This window comes from Equus caballus, chromosome 30 (genome assembly GCF_041296265.1).
Source record: "Equus caballus isolate H_3958 breed thoroughbred chromosome 30, TB-T2T, whole genome shotgun sequence".
NCBI classification, from domain to species: Eukaryota; Metazoa; Chordata; class Mammalia; order Perissodactyla; family Equidae; genus Equus; species Equus caballus.
This window is the reverse complement of record NC_091713.1, coordinates 33131615-33152713: the sequence shown is the minus strand read 5'-3', so window position 1 is coordinate 33152713 and position 21099 is coordinate 33131615. Positions and strand designations below refer to the sequence as shown.

The 21099-nt window shown below is 34.6% G+C and overlaps 1 protein-coding gene across 22 annotated transcripts in view; it reads left to right on the top strand.

The window, feature by feature from the left end:
- Nucleotides 1–21099, top strand: part of LOC100060734 (complement factor H-related protein 4) — an 86157-nt gene that overhangs the window by 44535 nt on the left and 20523 nt on the right. For 10 of the 22 annotated variants that reach the window (XR_011434191.1, XR_011434192.1, XM_070255794.1 and 7 more), the window contains 6 exons: nucleotides 1418–1600; nucleotides 3206–3382; nucleotides 8302–8478; nucleotides 9543–9722; nucleotides 12159–12329; nucleotides 14438–14608. Coding sequence is in view for 19 of the 22 variants with exons in the window: in XM_070255794.1 (XP_070111895.1) it covers nucleotides 1418–1600; nucleotides 3206–3382; nucleotides 8302–8478; nucleotides 9543–9722; nucleotides 12159–12329; nucleotides 14438–14608 (1059 nt within the window). In the remaining 3 variants the exon portion in view is untranslated. Of the gene's footprint in view, nucleotides 1–1417; nucleotides 1601–3205; nucleotides 3383–8301; nucleotides 8479–9542; nucleotides 9723–12158; nucleotides 12330–14422; nucleotides 14609–21099 lie in introns of all 22 variants that reach the window. The other 12 variants (XR_011434190.1, XM_070255793.1, XM_070255792.1 and 9 more) reach the window with 2 other exon arrangements.

Below are 21099 nucleotides of genomic sequence, written 5' to 3'. Positions count from 1 at the left end.
TCAGAGATGGGTTAATTTGAAGCGAACCCCTCAAGCAGCAGCTGGAAAAGAGGGAGTCAAGCTGTGCAATCAAACTCCTTCTAGGGAGACACTGGAATCTGAGCTTTGTCACCTGCTCACTCTGCACTAGCTGGGGATGAACTGTGAGAAGTGTTTGCACACCCATTCATAACTGACCCTTTGTTCCCTGTAGTTCCCAGGAGACTAGCAAATGCTGGGCCCTCCAGCTCCCAGAGACAGGCGACTTAGAAGCCAGACCCTGGAGTAGCAGTTGGAAACTCGGGGCACTAGTTGTGTGCTTTGAACCCTTTGCTCCTCAAAGAGTTGCTGGGAGTTGGGCATTCCCTCCCAGCTGGATGGTGCTGTCCCATGGGTGGGCTTTATGATGACAGTGTGTCTTAGTTTCTTGTACCAGTTAGGCTGTTGGCATTTTGTCCCTCACTTGGTGTGCAGGAATCTCTCAACCAGTTCTTGAACTTCTAATAGATTGATTTGAAACACCTGCTGCTCGATTTGGTTTGTCTGTGGGCGAGGGAGGGTCTAGGCCATCTTCTCCACCAGCTTTCTAACCTCTCTCTGTTTTCAACATTTTACTGATGCTGAGTTTTGTGGGCTTGTTTTCTAATCTCCTAAAGTAAAAACAATTATTGATTTTCAGTTTTTATTCTTTTCTTTTGTAGCTATTTAATGGTAAAATTCTCTCTTAGCAGTACCTTAGTGTGATTTCACAAGATTTTATTTAACCTGTTTTTATTATCATTCAATTCATAGTATTTAATGTCTTCCCTTTTGATTTCTTCTTTATCCATGGGATATTTAATAAATGGAGCTGAGTTCTGTGAGGAGACCTAGTAACTGACAGAATTTACTTTTACTGTTTCGGGTAAAATTATACATAATTTGGGTTATCATTTTGGCCTTGGAAGATCAATGAATGTGTTGATCTTTGTCATCTTCATTGAGTTCCTTGTCTCCATGAGGTTCATTAGCACTCTATTACGTTGACCTAGATTTTAATTTCTCAGAGCCAAAGACTGTGGGAGATACGGTGGGAATTCTCTGAGATCATCACCTGATCTCAGATACCCTGATTGAGTTCTGGGATTGCCTGGGAGATCCAAACTAGACAATATTGAAATCAAGTCCCAGAAAAGATCCATTGCTAGGAGATCTCTGACATTTTGTAGGATTCAAGATGCATAAGACCCACAGAGTTTGAAAAATTCCTTATTAGGAATTCTGAGTATTTTAAATCTTACTTTGTCCCCCCAAGTTTGAATAAATTATCTTGATTTAATATGTTTGGAAACTTATAGCTTGTTATTTTTGTCACAAGAAATTGAAATATTAGGATTTCTCAGATTTTCATTTACAAATGACATATACTGATCTGTTTCTTATACTTTCTCCCTTTTAGAAACATGTTCAAAGTCAGATATAGAAATTGAGAATGGATTTGTTTCTGAATCTAACTTTACCTATTCCTTAAATACACAAGCAGAATATAAATGTAAACCAGGATACCTAACAGCAGATGGCCAAACCTCAGGATCAATTACATGTCTGCAAAGTGGATGGTCAGCTCACCCCACATGCATTAGTAAGTAGTTGGTTATGTTAGTATTCATTATCATGATCCTCATTGTACAAAAGTTTAATCTAATTCTTCTTTTGTGAGGAGTCTGAGGTGGTTCCATTTGAGAAGATAAATAAAAAAGCTGTGAGAAAAATATACAATATTTTGCCTTTTAAGATGAATCACTTGTGGGGTAGAATATCAGTTCATCGTTCAGGCAAGTTTCTCCTCTTTAAGACCTCCTGTGATTTCCAAACTGGTTAGGAGCGTTATGTGTGTTCTGGTGTCAAGTCCTTTGTTATTCGCTGAGATCCTTGTGCCTGTTCAACCTGTTTTTAGATGATGAGACTTTTATGTCAGAGTCTTTGCTCCTAGACCTGAAAGTTATATTTTGAAGTGAGAATATGGTTACGGGTCCATAATGCATAACCTTGGATCATGTAACTTATATGTTTGAGACTGTAGGATCAATCCACTTCTGAAAAATCCTCTCAGAAAATCTTCCTAAACATCGAGTTAGTGGGGACTGAGAAACACTTCTAGATAGTACTACATCTTACTGTGTTGAAAGATTTCCCTCTCCCACTACCGAGAAGTTTAGGAAGATTTTTCTAAGAACAATTTGCTCAGTTTTTCTTATTGTCCTAAAGTCACACAGTGATATTTTCTGAGATGTTATTTAACATATTCACTTTAAGTGAAGAAGATATTTAAAATACCCATTTCTACTGTTTTCCTTGAATTTTTTCCATCTACGCTTACTAAAGTCTCTAGCCAAAGAAAAAATGATGTTATCCCCAAATGAAACCAGTTTTACACTAAATTGTGATCAGTGTCTATTATAACACTCACTGTGGAAGAGAAAATGTCTCTATTAAATTTTTACTAGTATAGTTTTGCTTTTTTTTTAAGGTTTTAAGCTAGCTGGCTTCATAATGCATTATAAAATTTGAGATAAATTATTTAAACCTTTATTAACATCTCTCTAGTATAATGTTAGTGAGATCTGAGGCTGTCTGTTAAGATTTTACTCTCTTATAACTAATTATAAAGCACTGAACTCTCTCTACATTCAGTGTTGAGAAGTATAAAAGAATACAAAGCATTTAGGAAAATACTTGGAAAAGCAAAATAAGTATGTGAGGTTTAAAAATTAGTATGTTTTAAAGCAGAGTTTTATAGAATATTTAAAAATTTACTTGCCTTTTTGAAAATTAATCTTTTTATTCAACGAATCCATTTTCCTCTGGCATATATGTCACAAAAGCTAATAGATTGGGCATCTTAATTCACAAAATGCTATTTTGCTTTGCTAAGAAACGTACTGGCCTAGGTACTGGCTAATATGTCCGAATGCATAAGTACAATTGAATTGAGAAAAATATTCTTTAAATAAATTTTTCAGAGAGTTTAAATGATGAGAAAAATGCTATGTAGAAACATTTTTTTTTTTAATTTGAGTAACTGTTTTAGGACAATGATTTATCACTGGCATTCTTCAATTTTTTTCATATGATACTTTAACAGCACATACTAATTGATATAGTTTTTTTCCCTTGGTATGGGACTTATTTAGATTGTCCATTTAATAATATCAGAAATGAAGTTTTCAATTCTATTATGCACTAGAATCATGTGAAATGCCAGTATTTGAGAATGCCAGAGCCAAAAATGATAGCACTTGGTTTAAGCTCAATGACACACTGGACTATGTGTGCCGTGATGGATATGAAAGCAGAGGTGGACGCACCACAGGTTCCATTATTTGTGGTTATGATGGTTGGTCTGATTCACCCACATGTTACGGTAAGTGTTGTTTTTTTGGCTCTTCCTTTTTTCTGAATGAACAAAATTTGTTAAAAATGAGATATTTTCATGGGAATTATCTGGATCATTTTATGGAACAATGATTAAAATCAGCATGTCTTCTTCTGATTTAATGTAAACTGGGTGGAGAGGGTGTTTTCAAGCTGCAGATACTAATCTGTAACACTGTGCATTTAAGTAATGTTTCCTATGGGCCATATGCATCATTGATTTGTGATTAAAGTACAATTGTTTTTGTTATTCCAAATGCAAGCCTTCATATTATGTAAAACTGGGCACTTATTGCCAAAATTATAGTTTCTTACAACTTATTCAGCTATTTTGCTCCTCAGTTTCTGCTTTACCCCTCCCACCTTGAGTGTTCATTTCTGCAGGTCCTGAGAGGAGGTCTTTATTTTCTGACTTTGACAAGTTCTGTGGACTCTTACTAGAATCTCTTTTCTATTTTCCAAGCAGTTGTCTGTTTTCCAGAGTTAGAAATAGGGCTTGGATTTGCAGAAACCTGAGTGGACATAGAGTGTTCCAAGCCAAAGGAATAGTAGGTGCAAAGCTTTGAAAACCAGACAATATTTGGGAAATCTCAGGGTGAGCAGATTCCACTCAAGATGTCAGAGAATTTTATGAGCTGTGGGAGGGTAGGAGGCAAAGGAAAGGTTATGATGGTTATTTCAAGGCATGTTTGCAACTGGATTAATTTTATGATTGATGAAATGCCATAAAGGATTTCTAAGGAAAGGAATGATGCAAATTTCTTTTGATTTTTGAAAGTTTTCTTTTCCTTCATGCTGTGCTTGTGGTGGACAAGAGAAAACTCAGGAGTACATGTAGGGTGAGACAGGGTGGGGATTGGGATAGGGTGATGGCTGAGAGTCAGAGCAGAGGACAGATTTGGGATATGTTTTGGATGTAAAAGCACAGGTAATATTATGAAATGGCTGTGAGGAAGAGTAAGAGGTCAACTCACATGTTTATTTGCTTTTATTTTTTCTAAGCAAGCAGGTAAGTGGCAGTGCCTTTTGGTGACGTGCTTCTGGCAGGAGAGAGAGCACTTTGGAAGGACCATCACAAGTTTTGACTTGGACACGTTACAGTTGGGCTGCCCATGGACAATCAAAATCAAATATGTAAACCACAGAGTTAGATGCGTAGGTCTAGCCAAGAGATATACTTGTGGGATTATCACCATATAAATGAGGATTTCAAATTGTAAAAGAATATGGAATGAAAGGAAAAGGAGCTCAGGCCTGGATCCTGAAGCATCCCAACATTTAGGTGCCATGAAAGGAACAGGCAGCAAAGTAGATGGAAAAAGGAGGACCCAGAGAATAGGGAGAAAAAATGTTGTAATGAATGTTGTTATAGATACGGAGAGAAGAAAATGCCTAAAGGGTCAGGGAATAGACCACAAGGATTAATAGTGAGGCCTGTGGAGTCAGCCAGGCCAGGTGCTACTTCCAATTCCACCACTTGCTAAGGCCATATCTTAGGTCAACAACCAAGCTTATTTGAAGCTTTGTTCACTCATTCTTATCTGTAAAGTGTTTTAATATTTACATTTGTTCTATTATTTCGAAGGATTGTTTTGACTGTAGACTAAACTACCTTTATGAAGTTCTTGCCACAGTGCCTGCCATATAATAAACTCAAGGAAATTGTAATCTAATTATATTATTGTGGTAATTTGAGCAGTGAATATTTCTAATTCAGTTGAGATGTCCAGTTAGAAGACTGTAAAAACGTGACGGATTTGGCTACATCTAGGATAACAATAACTGTATCAGAAACAGTTTTGGATGGAGTACATGGGGCAGAAGCTAAATAAGATTTAGTGAAGACAAAGGATTAGTAAGAAACTTCATACAGAATGTGGGCATAACTCTTTCAAGAAGGTACTGTGCCAAAGAATAGGAAATTCAGAACATTGCTAGAGGAAATTATTCACCAAAGGGAGTGTGTTTTTTTAAAGATGGGAGACATGAGAGCGGACTGAATGCTGAGGAGGATGGATTAGAAAAGAGGCAGGCAGAGATGGAACATATGAGGTGGATAGTTCCCCGTGAAGCTGGGAGGGAAAGGGAACCAGGGCTCCTGTGGAAGCACTAGGCTTTGGTCCCCACAGGGCTACTTCCAACTTTTCACAGGAGGAAGGAAGGAAAATGGATGTGCCAATGTCATGCTGGGAAGAAGCGGGAGCTGATGGTTTCTATGTCCCTTTGAAATATGAGACAAAGTCATGTGAGATTGAGTGGTGCATGTGGAAAGGAGAAGGAACGCTAGGCAGAGCAGAAAAGCTGTAGAACAGAGACTTCTGAGAGAGACACACAGTGAGCCTACTATAGAGCTGAGATAGACTTGCTTAGCAGTGTCGTCCCAGTTAAATTTCATTCACTCAGGCTGTCAAGAAACATGTATCAAGGGCTAGAAACAGGCTAGGAGAAAATGATGAAAAACATGGTTCCGACTTTTGAGAGCTTTCATTCCAGCATGAGAAAACCAACGAATTAAGCCAAATAATGAACCAAATGGCAAAAACATTTTAAAGCTATTTAATATGTAACTCTGTTCAAAGAAACAAAAGGATCCAAGGACTTAGGAAATTGGAGGGGACTGAGAAATCTACTTAACATAGGAAGGCATGTATGCAAAGAAAGATAGAAAACTGTTCAGGATAGAGATAGGGGTCTGTGCAACAGCTGAGGCAGCAAAGAACTCAACTTATTTAAAAATTTCAAAGATCATAAAGCCTGGAGTCTGAATTGACAGGGGGAGAGAGGGATAAGATGACACTCGTAGTGCAGGCAAAGGATGGATCATAAAGAGTTTAGATTTTATTCTAAGTAAAATGGAAGTCTTTTAAGATGATCATGAATTGTTTACTGGGATTAGGGGTAGATCCATGTTTTATGAAGCCAGAAGGATTTACAATTTTGAGGGCCTTTTTTAATGAAGAATGTAAAATCATGACTACATAATTCCCATGGTCTTTCCAGTGTCACCACATGACAGGAAAACATGAAGGAGAGAAAGCAGGAGTAACAGAGACAGCAGTAGAAACTGATATGGCCAATATGGCTTTCTACTGAAAATTTTATAGAAACTTACGATCTTGTGAACACCTTGGTAGGAATTCACCACAACGATGTATGCCTCCAAATAGCGAATGAACAAATCGAATGAGCAGCTCCGTATTCTGTTCAAACAGCTTCCCTCAACCACGTAGCAGAAAAGTGCACGCAGATTGGCTGATAGTTGAGTTTATTTCAAATATCCTGGATGTTCTCTCTCTTGGGGAGAGGTTTCCAAAGAATTGTTGTGATCATTAGCCACTTAAGCCCAGCAAAGTGTACAGCAATCTTAAATAAATGTACACTTCAGAGTAAAAAGCCATACTCATGTTTCCAAGTATCAGTGCTAGGATTTGGGATTTTGACCTTTGGGTAAAGAGAACTATCTCTAATTCAGAGTATGCCCTTTCAAATTCATTGTTAAATCACATTTTTTGTCATTATCTTTATATAAATATAAGAGTTATAAAATAGCTTAGAGCCAACATGTTTTGTAGCTGTTGTTAAGGTGGCATTTTTCACAGTTTGATAGAGAATTTATATAAAATGAGCACAAAGATACATACAAATAAAAGAATTGCTATGCAGAAGATTGGAATACAACTTTGAGAGAGGAATCTCTTTAGTTCTTATCAAGTGTGGCCTTCTTAACTAAGCTACAAAACTCAACATTAAAATAACAAAAAATAAAATTTATCTAGTTATTTTTGGTGATGTTGCTTTTAAGAATAGTTGATGTATATCTAATTTTAGGAGTATGTTTTAGTTCTTGACTTTTAGATAGTATGAAATTTCTTTGTAGTCTGATTCTAATTTTTTTTTTAAAGATTTTATTTTTTTTTCCTTTTTCTCCCCAAAGCCCCCCAGTACATAGTTGTATATTCTTCGTTGTGGGTCCTTCTAGTTGTGGCATGTGGGACACTGCCCCAGCGTGGTTTGATGAGCAGTGTCATGTCCGCGCCCAGATTCGAACCAACGAAACACTGTGCTGCCTGCAGTGGAGCGCGCGAACTTACCACCAGGCCATGGAGCCAGCCCCTGTAGTCTGATTCTAATTTTTAAATTCATTTTTAATTTTATAAGTTAACTAGCAAGGTAGGAAATTTTCAAATAAGAAAAAAGCATTTTTTGATAGTATTTAGCAAGCTCGCAAATTTCACAAAATTTACAAATTTCAAGAAATAATTTTGCACATTTCTAAATTGAATCAGAATAATTAAACATTTATTAGTAGCTAGTATAAATTATACGTATAATAATAGTTTTATATTCTATAAATAACCAGAGAACCTAGAATACTCCTAGCTTGTGGCCTCAAACATGTTTCTTCATTTTGTTTGAAGTTTCAGTTTTATTTCTTCACGTTCAGAATATTAATTAAGCAATATTTAATGTTCTTCTAACTGAAACACATTAAAAATCTCTCATTTGTGTGTATTTGTCCCCAATTATATTAAACAAAAATACCAATTTTTATTTAAGTGTGCAATTTTAAAATTATAGAATTATGTTTTTAATATGAGATTATACTTTTGTAAGAATACATAAATTGTAACATTAAATGTTGTAAATGTCAGTATTAAAATCAGATCCAGTATGAGAAAGTTGACTTTACAAATAAATTTTCAGGACGTATATTTTGCTGTTCAATATCTTAGTATGTATCAAAGTGTCTCCTGTGGATTTAGAGGGTGTATAAAACCCAATATGTAACGTTTTTCAAGGAAGAGGATTTACCTGGTGCCCTCTCTGTATATGCGGGATGCAGCACATATAAAATTTACTTTGGCAATGATCATATATTCTCATTAAATTATTTGACCTTTTTTATAGAAAAAGAATGCAGTATTCCCCAAATAGATGAATATTTAAATGTTGAGCCCAAGAAAGACAGATACAAAGTTGGAGACGTGTTGAAATTCTCCTGCAGACAAAGACGTATACAAGTTGGAGCAGATTCAGTTCAGTGCCACCACTCTGGATGGTCCCCTAGTTTTCCAACATGTAAAGGTGAATATGTATCTTAGAATTACTGACACAAGAATTAGAATTTTGGATATCATCATTATTTTCGCTCTCAATTTCTGTTGGCTTCTAGTGTGTCTATAATCTAATGAATTAAGCCAAAGATATACCTGTGAAGGACATGTGTTCCATAATAGATACTTCAGATTGCCTTTGATAAGAAACTAATGTCCAGTTGTTTCTTGCAACATGTAGTGGAAGTCTCTGTGCATACATACATGGTATCTGACACTGAAGGGATTTCTTTTGTTACTTTTCCTTTTGCCTACATTTCCACCACTAACTTTGGACATTTTATAGATCATGGGCCTTACCTCAGTTTCACTGAGTGTGTCTAAACAATGCTTAAGCAACTCACAGTCAGTCCAACCACATATGTATGGATTGATTAATCAAAGCTAAAATATGTTGATCAAATGCTTGATGGTATCTTTTCAAAAAGTTTTGATAAAATGTCTCCATGGAATATGAATATTTCTATAATTAACACAACCATATTTATTAACTGGTTTGCATACATCTTTAGAATATCTAGATTATTGAACGTATTTTCTGAGCTTAAATATACTTCCCATGTGCTAGCTCAGTAGTGTAAGTAAGAGAACTGGGAAACACGAATCTGGTGTAAACACTATTCTTTTGTTCTTGTTTAAGAATGTTCTAATAAGTTATTTAATAAATAATAAATTAATTAAAGAAAAATATCTCCATTTTACTGGATTTTTAAGCTTTATATAGACAATTCAACCATTAATTGCACAGTATTTCTACTGTAGGTGAAGTAAAATCATGTGGTCCACCTCCTCAACTCCCTAACGAGAAAGTTAAAGAAACAGAAAGAAGAATAAGGACACAGGGAAGTGGTGGAATGTTTGCAATCTTAGATTTCTTTTGAAGGGTTCTAACAAAATTCAGTGTGTTGATGGAGAATGGACAACCCTGCCTATGAGTATTATTAATGATAAAAATATTAATATTTAAACAAATCAATTCGTTGTGTTCATTTTCACATACACACAAATAAAAATATTTTTGTGAAATTTTCACAGAGGAGGAGAGTACATGTGGAGATGTACCTGACCTTGATCATGGCTATGTCGAGCCTTCTGTCCCTCCCTATCGCCATGGAGACTCAGTAGCGTTCACTTGCAGAGAAGCATTTACAATGATTGGACACAGATCAATTACATGTATTCGTGGAATGTGGACCCAACTTCCTCGGTGCATTGGTGAGAATACACGTCTCAAATGGACATTTAATAGATTTTAATATTTTTATTGTAAAAACTATATTTGCAACCATAGTTTTGAAATTTAGATATGTTCTTGAAAATGCAAGGTTTTAAATTGTAATGAATCCAAACATTTGTTGTTGATAATTCAATGTTTCTACAGAGGACAAATATAGACTAGCAATATAATTTTATGAATCTTTCTATCCTTGATATTAACATTGTTTATAAGCATGAAGCTAAATTTTACTTAAAGATATTTACATGACTAAAATATGAGTACTAGTTACCAGAAAATTAGAACTATATTTGCACAAATACCAGTTTTGTTTTTCTATGGCAGTCTTTCTTTCAAGCCCTGGACAACTAAAGGAAATAAAGTTGAGAAAATACCCTCTTGCTATACTCCTATAGGAATCTTGCCTCTCTCAGAGCTTCTAACAATGATACTTTCTCAGTCTGTTTCAAATGCAGCAAAAAGAAGTTAATAAGCCAGATAATGGGTGGGCCACAAACCCTATTAGTCAGGAGTGTAGCTCAGACATAGGAGGCAGTTGAGGTTGGGCCAGGAAACAAATCTGATTGATGCCCTTCACTCTGTAAGAGAATCATCCTGACCATTGGATGACCAAGTCTGTGATGACTACCTGGGAGAATGTTGGGGGCCCTCTTTCATTTTTCCTTTAGAATGAGTTCCTTCCTGGAGTTTTCCTCGAATCTACATTGAATGAGACCCCTGGATGTCCACTCTTACTTATTCATCAGATTTCTAGTCATTGATTATTCCAAAGAGCAGGTAGAGCTCAGCCTCTGCTGCATTAGAGCAGGAAGTCATAGCTGTCTTGTTCACTTACGTGTTCCCAACACCCAAAGATGGGCTGACATACAGGAGACATGCAATAGGAGTTTGTTAAATGAATCAATGAATTTTGTTGCATTAATCCTTAAATTTTCATTAAACATATGCCTGTCAAAAATATTGCCAGTTCTTCAAGAGTAAGCCTCATCTTTGTCCTCTTCTATCTCCACAAATGATCTCATCCCATTATTTATGGGAGAAAAACCCAAAGTAATATCAGGCATGAAAACTCACAACTTTTAATCCCAACTTACACCAAATATCTGCTTCAATTATTACTCTCCTCTGATCTCAGAGTTTCCCTTTCTCAGATGAGTCCTCTACCTATATTCAGCTTCACATAATCCCCTTCCAGCTGTCATAGGCCTTATTCCGATTTTCTCATTTTGTACCTCCCCCTAGTCTAGATTTTCATTCTTTTCAGTTTGTTTATTTTCTCCTAAAAATCAGATGAATCCTTTCAGAAACCAAGAAATCACAGGACATAATGACAACCGCCACCACTCCTATTGATTATAGATCTTCCTTCGCTTACCATCTCTTGAAGAATATCTAGTTTTTTCTCCCTCAACACTCTAGACCAGTGACCCAAAGAGGACTAACCCTCAAGCCTCTGGTGTGTTTTGAGTGTCTCCTTTTTAGAAATGTTGTTTCAAGGTTACCATACAAAATCATTACTGTTTTTGGGCCAATTACTTGACTTTTCTTTATTCTGTTCATTCTCACTTGACTCTGATCTTTAACAAATCCTTAACAATGCTACCAAAAATCTACACTGATATTTTATCAGAGTCAAAAGGACTCTCATCTGCATTGAATTTCTGAAATATGTAGCTATATAGAAAGCTTCTACAGTCAATATTTAACTCATATTGGAACCAGTAAATATTTATTATTTTGGTAATGCAATATTATTGAGTTTTAGGATGATCTGGTGTTTAAAATAGCTTCTTAAAAATTCCAAGATTATGTGTAGAACACAGATCATGACTTTAAACACACAATTTCTTATTCCAATTATCTATCTCTGTTTAAATATCTGCTTAAATATTCACCTTCTAAACATACATCTCAGATGTACTTTTCCTGCTATATTACATTATCTTTCTTGAAAAAATATATTTAACCTAGCAACTTCATATATTCTAGCTCCACAGGTAATTGTTTTTACTTTAATGTTTTAAGATTGTGGATTAAGAATGATGTAGAGATGCTTGAGATCGAGAAACAAATGAATGTGGCCATTTGCACAGATTTCAGATATGCGATCAAATTTAGTCATGAACTGACTGTTCACTGTGTAGGTCATCCAAAAAAGTGAACTGCTTATGCTCTTCCAAACTCCAAAATGTCTATATGATGGTTCTTTTCTCTGAAATTTCAAAGACTGGACACAGGGCTTATGTTCATACATAACAGCCCGCCTTATGCAATATGATTGGGAATAACTTGGTTGGTGGTATTTAAAGGCATGCATTCTATTTTCATTATGCTATTGACTGTAGAGCTCTTTTTTGTAGTAGTTGCTTTGATACTTATAATTAGACTTTTCAAGGAAATCTTTAATTTTATAGCAACAGATAAACTTGAGAAGTGTAAATTACCAAAGTTAACTGCACGTGAGGTAAAGCTATCACATAAGATTGAATTTAACCATAACAGCAACGTAAGTTACAAATGTAAAGGAAAATACAAGCACTCAACCTGCATAAATGGAAGATGGGATCCTGAACTAACCTGTACAGGTAAGCTCTTATTTGTAATCTTTTCAAAATTTTATTCTATTTCTTCCTAAAGTGTGGAAGTGAAAATTTTAGGTATTTATTATTACAAATAATTTTCAACCTGGAAGGTAATTTAGAAACTAATCAAAGCACTGTTTCTACATATTAATTCTATCATGTGCAGTAATCAGCTATATAACAAACCACCCAGAAACTTGGTGGCTTTAAATTAACATCTGGGCAGTAGGTGTGCTCATTACTATTAGAACAACATTGCCTCTAAGTCCTCACGCTACACACAAATCTGTCTATTCCTATGCCTGTGACCACTGTGTATCAGTATATCTATATACGTATCTATGTTTGTATGTATCTATGTATCTATCCATCATCTGTTTACCTATTTATCTATATCAATGTTGAAAACTCTGAGTCATATTGATACCACTGATTTCAGTTGAATAGAGCAGGGTTCATTCCAGTTTTCCACTTTTCATATCTGTATTTGTATCCTCTAAGTTTAGGATACCTTGAGTCACTATCCTCAATATTTTTACCAATTTCCTCAAGCCTAAAATACACAGAAAATAGTATCATAGTAATGTAAAAACAAATCTCCTATCTACAGTTTAACATATCTTTAGTTCTTTTTTAAAAGAAATAAGTAATATTTACAGGTAGTAAAGTACACATGTTCTACATTTTCTTCTAGAAGCTGTATAGTTTTAGCATTTATATTTAGGTATATTATCCATCTTACATTAATTTTTGAGTATGGTGTAATATAGGCATTGGTATTCTTTATCGTATATAGATAGCCAGTTGTTTTAGCAATATGTGTGGAAAAGATTTGTTTTAATTGTGATCATAATATTTTATAACATTGTGAAATTTCAGTTGTTCATTAATATTTGTCAGACACCCTATAAATGTGCCCCTTTACCCCTTGTGCCCACCCCTCCCCACTTCCCCCTGGTAACCACTAAATTCTCCTTTTTGTCTGTAAGTTTGTTTATGTGTGGAAAAGGTTTTGAAGTGAAAATGAGTTGACTATGGGAGTGTTGATTTATTTCTAGACTCTCTATTCAGTCCATTTACCCATTTCTCTCTCTCCTTAGCGCTGACGCATTACCTTGGTAACTGTGGCTTTATAGTAAGTCTGGAAGTCTGATCGATATATTCTCCAATTATGTTCTTCCTTTTCAAGGTTATTTTAGTTCTTCTGGTGTTTTCCACACGTATTGCTCCCAGAGATGGCTTTTTCCCTCTCCAGCAGGAATTTCTGCCTCTTCCACCTTATTCAGGACTGTCCCTTGTTGTGGGGGTTCTTTTTATCCAGGTTTCAGTTTTCCATTCAGGGTAATTTTTCCAAAAATAGTTGTAGCCTGGTTGTGTTTGTGGGACGAGATGAGTTCAGAGTCTGCTTATGCCGCCATCTTGACAAGATCTCTCTATTTTGGTACTATAATATTATTGAATTATGCGATGATCTGGTGTTTAAAATAGCTTCTTAAAATTTCTACAATTATTTATAGAAAGATCGCGACTTTAAGCTCTCAATTTCTCATTCCAATTATCTGTTCTCTTTTTAAATATCCGCTTAAATATTCACATTCTGTACAATACATCTTAGACGTACTTTCCTATTATACTGCATTAACTTTCTTTAAAAAATATATTTAAACTAGCAACTCCATATATTCTAGTTCCATAGATCAATGTTTTTATTTTAATGTTTTAAAATTGTGGGTTAAAAATGATGTAGAGATCCTTGAGATCAAGAAACAAATGAATGTGACCATATGCACAGATTCAAATATGGGACCAAATTTAGTCATCGGGTGACTATTACTGTGTAGATCATCCAAAAACGTGAAACTCTTATGCTCTTCCAGTCTCCAAAGTGCAAAATGTCTTCACGGTGAATATTTCCTCTGAAATTTTAAAGACTGAACACAGGATTTGTGTTCATACATAATAATCCATCTTATGAATATGATTAGGAATAGCTTGGTTGGTGTAATTTATAGTCATATGTTCTATTTTCATTATACTATCGATTGTATAGCTGTTTTTTAGCATTTTCTTTGTTTCTTGTAATTATACTTTTCAAGGAAATAATTTTATAGCAACAGGTGAACTTGAGAAATGTAAATTACCAAGGTTAATTGCACGTGAGGCAAAGCTATCAGATGAGATTGAATTTAATCATAACACCAGCATAAGTTACAAGTGTAAAGGAAAATACAAACGCTCAATCTGCATAAATGGAAGATGGTATCCTGAACCTACTTGCAAAGGTAAGCTCTTACTTATAATGTTTTCAAAATTTTATTCTATTTCTTCCTAATTTATGAAGATAAAATAAATCAGCTATTTATTGTTTCAGATAAATTTCATTCTGGAAGCTAATTTAGAAACTGACCAAAACACTGCTTCTACATTTTTTATTGTATCATGTGCAGTAGTCAGCTATTTAACAAACAACCTAGAAAGCTGATGGCTTTAAATGAACATCTGGGGCAGTAGGTGTGCTCATTACTATTAGAATGCCATTGCTTCTAATTCTTTGTATTACACACAAATCTGTCTATGCCTTGCCTATGACTGTTAGGTATCAATATATCTATGTAGATATCTATCTATGTATGTATCTATGTACATATCTATCTATATATGCATGTATCTATAAATGTATGGATCTATTAATGATATATGTATCTATCTAGTCATCTATTTTTCTATTTGTTTTTCTAGATCTATCCTGAAAACTGTAAGTCATACTCACATCACCAATTTCAATTTAATAGCACAGAGTTCATTCCAGTTTTCCACTTTTTATATCTATATTTTTCTCCTCTAAGTTTAGGATACCTTAACTCGCTATCCTCAATATTTTTAACAATTTCCTCAAGCTTAGATATACAGAAAGTAGTTTCATACCAATATAAAAACAAATCTCCTATTTACAATTTAACATAGTTTTTGTCATTTTTTAAAAGAAATGACTATTAATCACAGGCAGTAAAGAACACATGTTCTACATTTTAGTCTAGAAGCTGTATAGCTTTAGCATTTATATTTAGGTATATTATCCCCCTTACATTATTTTTCGAGTGTGGTGTAAAATGTGGTTGATGTTCTTTATTATATATGGATAGCTGGTTGTTCTACCAATATGTGTGGAAAAGATTTTTAAAGGAAAGTCAATTGATTATGGAAGCAGTGATTTATTTCTGGACTCTCTATTCAGTCCATTGATCTCTCCTTAGCTCTGCCACATTCCTTGATAACTACAGTTTTAGAGTAAGTCTTTAAATCTGATATATATATTTTCTCCAGTTATGTTCTTCCTTTTCAATATTGTGTTAGTGTTTCTAGTCTTTTCATTAACAGAAGTTTCAGGGAACACATCAATTTCTATAAAATATCTGCTGTATAATGAACGAGATGGCTTCTATAATGAAAGATAAATTAGGGCTAATTGACATCTTAACCATATTGACTGTTCAATCTATAGACATGATATATCTCTTCAATTATTTATTTCTGTTTCTATTTTGCCAGTAATGTTTTCAGTGTAGAAGATTTACAGTTCTAAAATATTTATTCATATTTTATATTTTTAATATTACAAATGCAAATTTTTGATACTTGCTTTTTTAATATTTTTGCTGCAAATATAAAGAAATGCACCTGACTTTTGCATATTAATTTTATCCTCTGAAACTATGCTAAGGCATCTTATTCATTTTAGGTATTGTTTTGTTAGCAACTATATCATAGCAAATGAAAGATTTTATTTCTATTGGCCCATTTTTATTTTGAATTTTTTTTTATTTTTTTATCCTATTGCACTGATTTGGACCTCTAGGAAATTGTTGAAAGAAAGTGATGAGAACAAATATAATAAATATTGAAAATAAATAATATTGAACATTAGTTTTAAAAGACATTGGTAGCAGCTTTAGTTTTTCTTAAGTTATATATTATTTTTGGATAGTTATTCATTCTAGTTTAAATAATATAAAGATAATTGTTAATTTACTTTTTTGGCCAAACTTACAGGTTTTAAAATTTTTCATCTATCATTTTTATGACCCTTAGGACAATATATTTTCAATTATTTGGCACATAGAAAATATCTATATTATGGAAAATAATATTTACAGGGTCAATCTCTAAAAGTTGAATGATATCCTGTTGACAGTCTTCCAGATGAGCAGAGCCTAATGACATGTATTGAGAATGACTGGTCCCCTGCTCCTAAATGCATCCATATCAGTAAGAAAACTGGGCTGAGATCCCAATAAGCTTAAGATTTGCTAAATCTCATTTATGTTAATTGTGACAAAATGTTTATATCACCTTCTTGTTTTGCCAATGGAGCTATTTGATTCTATTTTTTTCAAGTGTGTATGAAGGGATATAAAATTTTCTTGATACATATGTATCAAAATAAATGAGCCTATTGATAGACATTAATCAATAAAATAGTAAGAGAATGACAAAAGAGAATCCTCTAACAGTAGAGTGACATCAGCAAGATGGCAGAAGAGTTTCTATTTTCTTCCCCTCAAAGGACATTGACTTTGACAATTACCCGTGCACAAAAGCATCTTTCTGGGAGTTTGGGAATCCAGCAGAGAAGTTTCAGCACACCAATTGAGCAAAATGATCCAACATTGGATACTTGAGGGTGAGAGGTACAGTTTCTCTTGTGTGAGTCATTCCTCCCCTTAAGTGGCACAGCTCAGTGCCAAGAGAGACCCACTCCACCCACGATTTTTCCGGTAGGGGAAAGAAAGAACATGTAAGTGACTGTTTGGCTTCCTCAGCTGTGTGTCTCACTGACAAAAGGGCCCATTTCTTTCCCACCACGTCTAGAATACTGAGGTGATCTGCATGACTGAGGGGTTTGGGAAAATCTTGGAGCACAGCAGCCAGAGCTCAGAATGCCTCAAGGGACTCAGATCCTACTAACCACTTTGAAGACTCCATTAGGAAGCCCACCCACTAGCCACTGGGGAACCCTTGCCTGCAGATCCTGCTCACCCGCTGGTCCCCCCAACACATCGCACATCTCGTCTACACCCCCCTCTCTGTCCCATGGCCAGCTCCTGTGTACACCCCCAATATTAGTGAATGGGAGTCTTTGCAGATGGCTAGTATGCACACTTAAGAAGCCAACCTCACTCTACAGGAATGGGAGAAAACAAACTTGATCATTCAGGAATGCCCAGAGCAAAGCAAACAGGAAGCTGTCAGCACCCAGACTGGCACTGCAGGATTGTGAGAAGGCATACAACCTAAGAATTCCCTCCCTAAAGGAAATAAGACATGTGGAGCAGGCCTAGTCATCAAAAAGGTCTGAAAGCCTAGGAATCCCCAGCGCTGGTGATAGAAGCTAGTTCTTTCCCAAAGTCGGTCAGTAAAGGCTGGAGGAAGTGATTGCACCTTCGATGGAAAGACAGCAATGCAACACTTTAAGAAATAAATGAAATCAAGGAAATATGACAACACAAAAGGCACACAGTCATTTTCCAGTAACTGAACCCAAATAATAAAGATGTATGATTTTCCTAATAAAGAATTCAAAATAGTTATTTTAAGAAAGCTTGGTGAGCTACAAGAAAACACAAAAAGACAATTCAAAGAAATCAGGGAAACAATGAGATAGAAATTATAAAAAGATCCAAGTAGAAATTTTGAAACTGAAGAATACAATGAATGAAATAAAAAATACAATGAAGACCATCAACAGCAGAATTTATCAGGGGGAAGAAAGAACAGTGAAGTTGAAGACAGGTTATTTGAAATTTTCTAGTTAGAGGAGAACAAAGGAATTAGGATTATAGAGTGAAGAAAGCCTACATGAAATATGGGATACCATCATGGGAAATACTTTAGACATTAAGGGAGTGCCAGAATGAAAAGAGATGAGGAAGGGTCAGAAAGTTTATTTAAAGAAATAATGACAGTGACCTTACCAAATCTGGGGTGAGATATGGACTATCAAAATCAAGAAGCTGACTTTGTCTCCAAACAAATTCAACTCAAGGAGATCTTTCACAAGACACAGTATAATAAAATAGCCGAAACCAAAGACATAGAGAATTTTGAAAGCAGCACCAGGGGAAAAAGAATACCTCACATATAAGGGAACCCACATAAGTATAACAGGAGATTTATCAAGAGAAAACTTGATGGCAGGAGAGATTGGGGTGACATGTATAAAGTGCTGAAATAAAATAAGTGCCAACAAAGAATATTTTACCCAGCAAAGCTGTCTTACAGAAATGAAGGAGACAAAGACTATACTAGACAAATCAAAGCTGAGAAAATTCATCAATGCTATACCTGCCTTACAAGAAATACTAAAATGAGTTCTTCAAGTTTAAATGAAAGGACATTAATTAGGAACATGAAAACATATAAAGATATACAACACACTGGTAAAGGTAAATATATACGCAAATTAAGAATACTCTAATATTCTAATACAGTGGTGTATAAGTCACTTAATTCCAACATAAAGATCAAAGGAAAAGTTTTAAAAATAACTATAGCTACAATAATTTGTTAGTGGACACGCCCAATAAAAATGTGTAAATTGTGACACAAAACCTTAAAATGTGGAGAGAGGAGCAAAAGAGTAGAGTTTGTATATGCAATCAAAGAAAATGCGTTATCAGCTTAAACAGACTGTTATATCTATATTTTATGTAAGCCTCATGATAACCACAAAGCAAAAATCTATACTAGATTCAGAAAAGATAAAGAGGAAGAAATCAAAGCATAGCAATATGGAAAACCATCAATTCACAAAAGAAGGCAGCAAGAGAGGAAGAAAGGAACAATGGAACTACAAAACAGCTAGAAAACAATTAATTAGATGGCATTAGTAAGTCCTTATCTATCAATGATTAATCTAAATGTAAATGGATTAAATTATCCAATCTAAAGCCAAAGAGGGCAGGTGGATAAAGTAACAAAAAACCCAACTATGCCCTATCTACAAGGCTCACCTCAGCTTTTAGGATACACATAGGCTGAAAGGAAAGGGATGGAATAAGATAATCCATGCAAATGGAAACAAAAGGGTCTAGGGAGAGCTAAACTTATATCAGATAAATAGACTTTACGTCAAATAGCAACAAGAGACAAAGAAGTCATTATATAATGATGAAGGGGTCAAATCATCAAGAGGATATAACAATTGTAAATATATATGCATCCAACATTGACACGTGTAGACATATTAAGCAAACACTAAAACATCTGAAGGGAGAAATAGACAACCATATAATAATAGTAAGACACTTCAATGCCTCACTTTCAACAATGGATAGAACATTCACAGAGAAAACCAATAAGGAAATGTTGAACTTGAATATACTTTAGACAAAATCGACCTAACAGATGTATACAGAACATTCCATTCTACAGCAGCAGAATTCATATTCTTCTCAAGCATCACAGTATATTCTCCAGGATAGATAATATGTTAGGTCACAGAACATGTGTTAAAATTTCTAAGGAGGTTAAAATCAAGCAAAATATCTTTTCTGACCACAGTAGTATGAAAATAGAAATCATTAACAGAAGGAAGACTGGAAAATTCACAAATATGTGAAAATTAACTCACTCCTGATAAAACAATGAGTCCAAGAAGACATCAAAAAGAAAGTCAGAAAATATCTTAAAAGAAACAACAAAGAAAACACAACATATCAAAGAACTGCTAATGTAGTTCTATGAGGGGTATTCATAGTGATAAATGCCTACATTATGAAAAAAAAATGATCTCAGAAAAAGCAATCTAACTTTATACCTCAAAAACTAGATATATAAGAACAAACTAAGCCTAAAGTTAGCAGAAGGAAGAACGTAACAAAGATCACAGCAGAAATATATGAGAAATATATAGACTGGAAAAAATAAAAGTCAAAAAGTAAGACCTAGTTTTTTGACAAGATAAACAAAATTAATGAACATAAAGCTGATTAAGAAAAATAGAGACAATAAGTAAATAAAATCGGAAATGAAGGTAAAAACACTACAACTGATGCCATAGGAACACAAAAGATTGTAAGAGACAACTTCAAACAGTTATATGCCAACAAATTAGATAACCTAGAAGAAATGGGTAAATTCCTGGAAATACACAACTTAAAAGACTGAACCATGAAGAAATAGAAAATCTGAACAGACCAATAACAAGGAATGACATTGGATCCGTAATTAAAAACATTCCTAAAGTAAAATCCAGCACCAGAAGTTTTCACTGGTGGATTCTACCAAACGTTTAAAAAAGAGTTAATACCAATCCTTTTCAAACCATTCTAAAAATTGAAGAGGAGAGAAAACTTCCAAAATCATTTTATGAGATCAGCGTTACCTTGATACCAAAGCCAGACAATAACACTGCAAGGAAAGAAAATTAGAGGACAATATCACTGATGAACATAGATACAAAAATGTTCAACAAAATATTAGCAAACTGAATTCAACTTCACATTAAAAGAATCATACACCATGATGAAGGTGGATTTATCCATGGGATTCAAGAATGGTTCAACAGAGGCAAATCAGTAAACTTGAAAAACCACATTAACAATATGAAGAGTAGAAATCATATGGTTATCTCAATAGATGCAGAAGAAGCATTTTACAAAATTCAACATCTGTTTGTAATTAAAAAAAACCTCTCAACAAATTAGGTATCAAAGGAACGTACCTCAATGTAATGAAAGTCATACATGAGAAGCCCACAACTAATGTCATACTC